This window comes from Ostrea edulis, chromosome 9 (genome assembly GCF_947568905.1).
Source record: "Ostrea edulis chromosome 9, xbOstEdul1.1, whole genome shotgun sequence".
NCBI lineage: Eukaryota > Metazoa > Mollusca > Bivalvia > Ostreida > Ostreidae > Ostrea > Ostrea edulis.
In genome coordinates, this window is record NC_079172.1 from 69,541,895 (window position 1) to 69,552,205 (window position 10,311).

Sequence of the window (10,311 nt, forward strand, 5' to 3'; positions counted from 1 at the left end):
ATCGTCCTACTTCCACATTTCTTCCACGACCTCTTGATCTTTAAGATTCCATGGTACACGGATTTGCTACAATTCTGTATAGTAAAGCCTCCGGTGGTTTTTTTCTGTTTGGAAAACATTTGATAATATATATGATAATAATTCTGTTTGATTATATCTTTTTTCTGTTATATGTATGTAAAGACGATCGGTGAATCTGTTAAAATCTCCAATGGACTTTCAACGAATGTGTGTCATTCACAATAACAGCATTACGTCATAATTCACGGTTCTTGGATAGATCATAATTATTTTTTCATAATCAATGGATTCTTTCGAATGAGACATAAAAATGGAGATCCCGTGTCACGATAAATCTAACCCTCAACAATACGACCCAGGGTATTTACGCCCTATTTGAGAATTGTTCACTCATGCAGATACGTCGCCAGATTTATTTGAAGTGCCACAAAGTTTCACCTTCGCATGACGCTCAGGGCCGTGGCATTCAGTAGGGTTTTCCATCATGCTAACACCTGCAGTGTCACAGGAACTGGTTTAATTGTATTATCTGTCTCACCGGACAATGGGGTCTTCTGTGAGCGAAATACTAATGCCTGCAGAAAGTAGAAAACTGACGAATCAGAAAGGGCCCCTTAATGATTGATTGATTGATTGATGGATTATTGTTTAACGTCCCTCTCGAGAATATTTCACTCATATGGAAACGTCACCACTGCCGTTGAAGGACTGCAAAATGTTGTCCTATGCTCGGCGCTTATGGCCATTGAGCAGGGAGGGATCTTTATCGTGACACACCTGCTGTGACACGGGACTTCGGTTTTGGTGGTCTCATCCGAAGGACCGCCCCATTTAGTCGCCTTTTACGACAAGCAAGGGGCTACTGTGGACCTATTCTAACCCGGATCCCCACGGGACGCCCCACAATGAATATTTTAGAGGCGGGCATGGTATAAAATGTGTATTATGTAAGTGAATTCGAAATCCTATAAATTTGTATTACGACAAAGCTTAAAAGTCGAAAGATATCTTAATCTGCCTAATCAAATTTATGAAAAACCTTTCCAAGGAAACTTAGATTATCGTGTGTCATAGAGAGTGTTAACCGACAGACAGACGGACGGACAGAAAATTTGAAGGGCTATTCTGACTAATCGGACGTCTAAATTTTACGAAGTTATTATCATGTAATCTCCACTTATCATGTGCCAAAGACAGTTCATCCATCTTATCAAAGTAGAAAATTTCAAATCAATGTAGAAACTTTCAACTCCCAATGATTCTGAATTTTCCTCGCCAAATCCAAGTACATATATTCTGTGTTGAATTTATGAAAATCTTCCCAAGGAAACTGCAGTTACCGCGTATCATAGAATGTGCAGACGGATGGACAAAGTGACTACTACATGTATTGGGCCCTAAACAGAGTAGAATCTAATTTCTCGTAACAAAGCAGCGAAGGGAGGGGGAGGGGGTATTCCCAAGCAAAGTGATGCACATACAAAGAACACCATTCCGGATAGTGATGACGGGTAGGGGTGTGTTATGTCCCTCACTCCTAGTATTCATTCACTCAGCATCTGACAGGAAGTACCGATAACGAGCTGACTTTTTCCGATGTTGAGCCGTTATACCGGAAGACATGTTACCGATTCCCCGGGTGACACTGCTGACTCTTTGTAAATCGGTAAAAGTTTAAATCAATGATTAACCGGCTTTTGACCGTTTTCCAGCTCTGTGCTGTTTAATTAAGATATAAAGCGGGATAGAAATACAATTTGTTAGTCTACTGATGAACTAGATCGACTTAAAAAGTTAACGACTGTTACACAAATTATTAGAATTTATTCACATGAGGTAGATTAGAATAAAAAATAAAGCATTGAATTCAGTTAGCGACAGTTACACAAATCATCAGAATTTATTCACATGAGGTAGAAGACAATAATAAATAAATCATTGGATTCATGCAGAAATAATCTATCTGTAGCATATAACTGTCCTCATCTATTCAGCCTCTTCTGAAAATCCCCCTTATCGACTGACAAAAGGCTACCACTTTGTGTCGGATATCCTGATAGGATGATACCACGACACTAGTAAGGTAGCCTACATCTACACGCCTCGGGGGAACATGTTCACTCTCAGGAGATTGTTCTTCATCATCCTGATCACCATCATCCATCCATTTCCATTCATCAACTGAAATAGAGGTGTTCAATACTTAAGGAAAGCCAAAACTAATTACAAAATGAATATAAAGCTATCAGTGGTGAATCTAGAAAATGTTCAAAAGAAGGGGGGTGCTAACCAGATTCGTATCTTTTCCGCTCCCAAAATTGGGGGATGAAGACCCCAAATTGGCAAAATAAATTGATGAAAAACAGGATTGAAACCACCGAGACTCTCTAAATCCGCCACTGTTTGCACATAATGTTATGATAGTCTGTGCATGTGTATACACAAACGTTGGGGTGATCCAGATTAGTGTCAAGTCCGAGCTCCAGGCAGGACATGGAACCAAAATTATTACGGGGGGCCATATAGTGAAAGAAGTGCTAGTTGCCGTAGGGGAAGGTGTTCTCTTGCCAAACCAGATTATACAAAATAAATTGCATATTCTAGTTTTATTTGATCAGTCACAAAATAGAATACAATAAGAATTAGACTATACATGTAAAAATATATTATTACTACAGTAACTTGATCCAAACAGTCGGGTCCCGTCGAGTTGACAGGCGCGGATCATCAGATCACACGAGACGCGAAGCGTCGACTTTGATCTGATGATCCGCACCTGTCTACGAGACGTGATCCAACTCTTCGGATCAAGTTACTGTACATGTAGTAATGTTAAATTCATAATATACCCTCTTATGCATTTTAAACCCACATTTATAAGATACTAAATGTAATCCAAATTCTCAAAAATACAGATATATGTACAGTGAAATTATATTTTGTTTACACAGTTTTGTTTGACGCGGTCAATATTTTCCACAAAAAACGTTGCGTTGATGCATTGTGACGTTATCAGTTTGAGAGAATACTGCATCCTCACAATTCAATGGTTACTGATTCGTTACCTCGCACTAACAGGGGTTACCCCGCACTAACAGTGGTTACCTCGCACTAAGAGTGGTTACCTCACACTAACAGTGGTTCCCTAGCACTAACAGTGGTTACCTCACACTAACAGTGGTTCCCTAGCACTAACAGTGGTTACCTCACACTAAGAATGGTTACCTCACACTAACAGTGGTTACCTCGCAGTAACAGTGATTACCTCACACTAACAGTGATTACCTCGCACTTACAGTGGTTACCTCACTCTAGCAGTGGTTACCTCGCACTAACAGTGGTTACCTCGCACTAACAGTGGTTACTTCGCACTAACAGTGGTTACGTCGCACTAAGTGGTTACGTCACACTAACAGTGGTTACCTCGCTCTAACAGTGGTTAACCCACACTAACAGTGGTTACCTCGCTCTAACAGTGGTTAACCCACACTAACAGTGGTTACCTCGCTCTAACAGTGGTTACCTCGCACTAGAAGTGGTTACTTCGCACTAACCGTGGTTACTTCACACTAACAGTGGTTCCCTCGCACTAACAGTGGTTACCCCGCACTAAGAGTGGTTACCTCGCGCTAACAGTGGTTACCTCGCAATAACAGTGGTTCCCTCGCACTAACAGTGGTTCCCTCGCACTAACAGTGGTTACCTCACACTAACAGTGGTTACCTCGCACTAACAGTGGTTACCTCGCACTAACAGTGGTTCCCTCGCATAACAGTGGTTACCTCACACTAACAGTAGTTACCTCGCACTAACAGTGGTTACCCCGCACTAACAGTGGTTACTTCGCACTAACAGTGGTTACTTCGCACAAACAGTGGTTACCTCACACTAACAGTGGTTACCTCGCACTAACAGTGGTTACCTCGCACTAACAGTGGTTACCCCGCACTAAGAGTGGCTACCTCGCGCTAACAGTGGTTACATCGCACTAACAGTGGTTACCCCGCACTAACAGTGGTTACCTCGTACTAACAGTGGTTACTTCGCACAAACAGTGGTTACCTCGCACTAACAGTGGTTACCTCGCACTAACAGTGGTTACCTCGCACTAACAGTGGTTACCTCGCACTAAAAGTGGTTACTTCGCACTAACAGTGGTTCCCTCGCACAAACAGTGGTTACCCCGCAGTAACAGTGACTCCCTCGCGCTAGCAGTGGTTATTAACAGTGGCTACCTCGCACTAACAGTGGTTACCTCACACTAACAGCGGTTACCTCACTAACAGTGGTTACCTCGCACTAACAGTGGTTACCTCACACTAACAGTGGTTACCTCGCACTAACAGTGGTTACCTCGCACTAACAGTGGTTACCCCGCACTAAGAGTGGCTACCTCGCGCTAACAGTGGTTACATCGCACTAACAGTGGTTATCCCGCACTAACAGTGGTTACCTCGCACTAACTGTGGTTACTTCGCACTAACAGTGGTTACATCGCTCTAACAGTGGTTTTCTCGCACTAACAGTGGTTACCTCGCACTAACCGTGGCTACCTCACACTAACAGTGGTTACCCCGCACTAACAGTGGTTACCTCGCACTAACAGTGGTTACCTCACACTAACAGTGGTTACCTCACACTAACAGTGGTTACCTCACACTGGCACTAACAGTGGTTATCTCGCACTAACAGTGGTTACCTCACACTAAAAGTGGTTACCCCGCACTAAGAGTGGTTACCTCGCGCTAACAGTGGTTACATCGCACTAGCAGTGGTTATCCCGCACTAACAGTGGTTACCTCGCACTAACAGTGGTTACCTCACAGTAACAGTGGTTACCTCACACTAACAGTGGTTACCTCACACTAACAGTGGTTACCTCACACTAACAGTGGTTACCTCACACTAACAGTGGCTACCTCACACTGGCACTAACAGTGGTTACCTCGCACTAACAGTGGTTACCTCACACTAACAGTGATTACCTCACACTGGCACTAACAGTGGTTACCTCGCACTAACAGTGGTTACCTCGCACTAACAGTGGTTACCTCGCACTAACAGTGGTTACCTTACACTAACAGTGGTTACCTCGCACTAACAGTGGTTATCTCACACTAACAGTTGTTATCTTGCTCTAACAGTGGTTACCTCGCACTGGCACTAACAGTGGTTACCTCGCACTAACAGTGGTTACCTCACACTACAGTGGTTACCTCACACTAACAGTGGTTACCCCGCACTAACAGGGGTTACCTCGCACTAACAGGGGTTACCTCACACTAACAGTGGTTACCTCGCACTAACAGTGGTTACCTCGAACTAACAGTGGTTACCTCACACTAACAGTGGTTACCTCGCTCTAACAGTGGTTACCTCGTACTAACAGTGGTTACCCCGCACTAACAGTGGTTACCTCGCACTAACAGTAGTTACTTCACACTAACAGTGGTTACCCCGCACTAACAGTGGTTACCTCGTAATAACAGTGGTTACCTCACACTAACAGTGGTTACCTCACACTGACAGTGGTTACCTCACACTAACAGTGGTTACCCCGCACTAACAGTGGTTACCTCGCACTAACAGTGGTTACCTCGCACTAACAGTGGTTACCTCGCTCTTACAGTGGTAACCTCGTACTAATAGTGGTTACCCCGCACTAACAGTGGTTACCTCGCACTAACAGTAGTTACTTCACACTAACAGTGGTTACCTCGCACTGGCACTAACAGTGGTTACCTCGCACTAACAGTGGTTACCTCACACTAACAGTGGTTACCTCACACTAACAGTGGTTACCTCACACTAACAGTGGTTACCTCGCACTAACAGTGGTTACCTCGCACTAACAGTGGTTACCTCGCTCTAATAACGAATCAATAACCCTTGCCTTGTGAAGATGAGAACACTGATACGGAATCAGAAAACCACAGTGTGGTGATCGGAAAACCAGATCACACTCTGTGAAATTTACAGTATCAAAAAAACGATACATTGATGGGTATATATCAAAACAGTATATACTTCTACTTCAAACTTATATACCTGGAAATTTGGGGATGATTTCATACGCCGCGTCGTCATTCCACGCGGCGTAACATCGTTGACCCTGTCCCTGCAGCTCAGTGCTTCTATTATCTCGCTCTTCCCACCGGAATGCGGTCATCGTAGCATTTTCCTGGGAAAGTACCACCCACTTCCAGTCAAACGTGACATTTGCTGGAAGTTCCATTAAAACAACCCATTCTCCTGAACTTTTGGGAATTTCATCTGTAAATTTCAAAAATATTTAGAAATGAACTAGACGTGTTATTATCTGGAATTTGAAATATCTTAGTATAAATTAGGATAAATATTTGCCTTTGTTTCACTAGAATCAACACAATTTTCCACTTCATCATACTATGCTTCATCAATCTTAACTATGTTAAAAAAAGTTAAACAGTATATCTGGTAAATTTGATTTCACAATCAGTAATGCATGAATATGATTAAGAGTTTTAACTTAATTGTTTACTATGAAGAATTCAAATTTATTAAAGAAAGACATTCTGTCTTCATAAATTGATTGAATGCTACAAATCATTTATGATATCAGTGATTACCTGTGTGTTACAAATCATGAATGATATCAGTGATTAGCTGTGTGTTACAAATTGTTAGTAATTGTAATTAAAAAAGATTTATATAGCTCCCTATCAACATTACTTCTCTAAAGCGCTTCACAAATGTGAGAGAAAAGATTATATAAAATCGATGTGCACATACATTAATGATATCAGTGATTAGCTGTGTGTTACAAATCATTAATGATATCAGTGATTAGCCGTGTGTTACAAATCGTTAATGATATCAGTGATTAGCTGTGTGTTATAAATCGTTAATGATATCAGTGATTAGCGGTATGTTACAAATCATTAATGATATCAGTGAACTTGTTCCAAATAAATTTATCTAATAGATTCAAAAGTTCTGAAAATAGCAAATAAAAAGGCTTTAGATTAAAAAATGAAACACACCTCAGATTGTCATCGGGGAAGAAAATAAAAAAATAATCCTTATAAGTTGCCTTACTGGTAATTTTGATCAATATGGTAATTTACCTGCAACTACAGCTCGTGTCACATTCCACTGCCCTAACTCTGGGAGGGAACCAGTGATACCCAAAACAAGATCTTCGCTGTTGGTAACATAGTGGGTCCGAAATTGGACCCACACAGTCTTCTCTTTAATTTCCATGGTAATTCAGAATTTAAGTTACAGAAACAGCGAACACTGTCTTGAATTCACGCTTCCACTGTCGTCAGGGGAGGTGCGGTTATCATCTCCGCACAGCCAATCAGAATCGCGGAAGAATTGTCCGCCATTACCTCCGTCAAAACTTATGATGACGGAGGTTTTGAGGTACAGATGTTTTAGCCTGATTACTTCGAGTTCTCATAAAATTGGTGGAATTATGTGCATCGGGGAAATGCAACAGTGATTCACGTTACCCAGAAAGGATACTAGAAGTAATGTTTATCCAATTTCCAAACCCCAAATCACATAAAGATTAATGTTTACGTTGGATAAAGGCGTGCGGTAGGCCCCACAGTAAGAGCAGAATGGACCGGTGTAGCCGAATAACCTGCACGACTTGATTTAAATTATTTCTTGTTGAAAATCCTACTAATGCATGTCAACAATGTCATGCATACCCCAAAATAGCTCTTTTTAAGAATTTCCCCCATTGAATATAACAATTCGTGTAGCTTGGTTATTCAAGGGAGGGGGGTGTCATGAACCCAAGCACCTCTGCTAAGAGCTACACAATACTATTTTTTTAACTATACTATTATCTATTTAAAAACAGAATCCCATATCTAAACTATTTCCATATCTAGGGTCAATTCATTTAATGTTTACACCAATATATATGCAGTTTCTGGTCTGGTGTCTTAAATTTTCCCTGCTCAGCCATACATATCATAACATGACTGTAAGAGCGCCATATTCAAGGTTTTTGTTCGATGATTCCTACAATAGATCATACCAGGGGATAAAGTTCTAAAGTTTCAGTAATCAGACTAATTCCGTGGTCAAAGTTTTTAAATATCAATAGAAGTTATGTCCCCATATATATTTTGTAATACTAGTAAATGGTTTTAAATTCGAATTTAGATTTCATAATAATTCGAGCAAACTGAAATTTTATAAGTAGCTAATAAATTGTTGGGTGTAATGTATGCATAGGATCTTTCATGTAATAGGTCAGGTCACCTTTTAAAATTTCATGGCCCCTCTCAGCATCTATGTTTTACTTCCAAATGCTAAAAAAAAATTGTTGTTGTTTCTTTATAGATTCATTGGATATACTTGTAACAGAGCACAAGTTAGAGAATTTACAAGACCAGTTAACAACAGCAGAAAATGCCTTTCATCAACAGAGCATACTTAATCATCATCTGTAACTCCAGTTATCAATGGAAGCCCAAGATTAACCCCACCAACAGGCCACTCCTTTTGACATTAACAGTACTCTACAGCTAGAGAAAAAAAAAACCAGGGTTGTTTTTATATTATATCAATTTGAGACATACCACATTTTGTACTTTGTTAGAGTTTTTTTTATACATCTGAGCAAATTCCCCGGTGTGTAAAAAAGGAGGGACATAACAAATATGACAAAACAATCGCAGTTGTTATTAACACTGATGAGGCTGGGACATAATTTTGAAATCAAGGACTTGGCATCAAGATTTTGTATTTCAACACAGTGTATCAGTGATATATTCTGTGCCTGAATTGACCTTATGTTGTGTTAGGTTGTGTTTCAATATAGTCCTATAGGAATGATATTAACAACATGCCAACTGAATAAAAGCTCAATTCCCAACAACCATCGCTATCATTGATTGTGCAGAAAGGAAATCACAGAAACAATCTTTTTTAAAACTACAGTTACAAATTATACATTCTGACTACAAATCAGCTACAACCTAAAGGGGACTTGTGGATTGTGCTCCTTTAGGGGACACAATGGAAACTAGCTGTATGTGTTATCTTGGATAAATAAAGGCTATTATTATTATCATATTTGTTAGTGAATTATTTACTGGATCTATGTCAGATTTTGCTGTTACAGAGAATAGTGGATTTTACAAACTCCTTTGTTAACTGATGGTGGGTTGAATTATTCTGGAAGGGGAATTCATTATGGCAGACAAAGGTTTCACGATATCCAAAGAACCAGGGGGAAATATGTCTCTCTGTCAGTGTATTCCCAAAAGTTAGTATATGTATATATATGGAGACATCAATAAAGTTGGATAGTTTGCACCCTACTAACTCTTGGGCAAAACCCAGGGTTGAAGAGCAAATTGTAGGGCATGTGAATTCATTGTGTACTACTTGTATATAATGTGAGGAATTTATTTAAAATGATAAACATTTTATAAGAGAGTAAATTTATGTCTAACTTTGGGAAAACTTACATTATGATGAATATAAACTAGTAGATTACTTAAATTTTCCTTCGAAATGTGTGAATGCTCACAACTAAGAAAATGTAAGAATTTGTGCTGATTTATTGACAATTAAAATAGACAGATATTGTAAACCATTTATTCTTAAAGAACAATGATTATTCCATAGTTTTGAATTATTTGTTGAAAATAAAAAAAACCATGTGGTACTTAATTTATTGTCCTATTTATGATAAACTACTCCTTTAACTAAGTATTATATTGTGTTGCTGATCCTATGTAATTACAATATGTACTATAGTACAAGAGGTTGGGTAACTAATTAAAACAGATGTTTTACGAACAGGAAATTGTTTTTTGGTCCTAGTCTTTATAATATTCTTGTTTATAATCCAAGTTTTCCATTGTGTGTCATTTAACATATTCTTGACTGTACTGTCAAAATGGTGATGTCTATCAAACATTGTACACATTCTTTCTGTTGATTTGCAAGTTGTTTTTTTTTTAATAGAAATAGATATTTGGGTGCACGTGGAATAAAAACTTGGAATGATCTAATTAACCCATAACCATTAAAAAAAATTATGCATGTAAATATCTCAATGTAGATATCTAGATCTACAATATCCATTCAAGTATAACTGAAGTTGAACATTTAATGGAGATCACAGATGGTATTTGAGCTGCAATGTAAATTCTTGATAATATTTAACTGTTTTTCATAAGTAAATCATAGATAATAGTAAAATAAAAGATGCAAAAGCAAGCAAGCAGATGAAACATTTTATTGAACCGGTCAACGCAGCATATATGATATAGTTAT

At 39.2% G+C, this 10,311-nt stretch overlaps 1 protein-coding gene across 1 annotated transcript; it reads right to left on the bottom strand.

Annotated features, from left to right (window-relative positions):
• Positions 1-2,011: 2,011 nt before the first annotated feature.
• On the bottom strand, positions 2,012-7,263 carry LOC130050608 (starch-binding domain-containing protein 1-like). The gene is made up of 3 exons (XM_056150852.1): positions 7,128-7,263; positions 6,070-6,294; positions 2,012-2,202 (listed from the first exon to the last, which is right to left on the bottom strand). Exons 1-3 carry the CDS (start codon positions 7,261-7,263, stop codon positions 2,012-2,014), a joined length of 552 nt encoding a protein of 183 aa, XP_056006827.1.
• Positions 7,264-10,311: the final 3,048 nt, after the last annotated feature.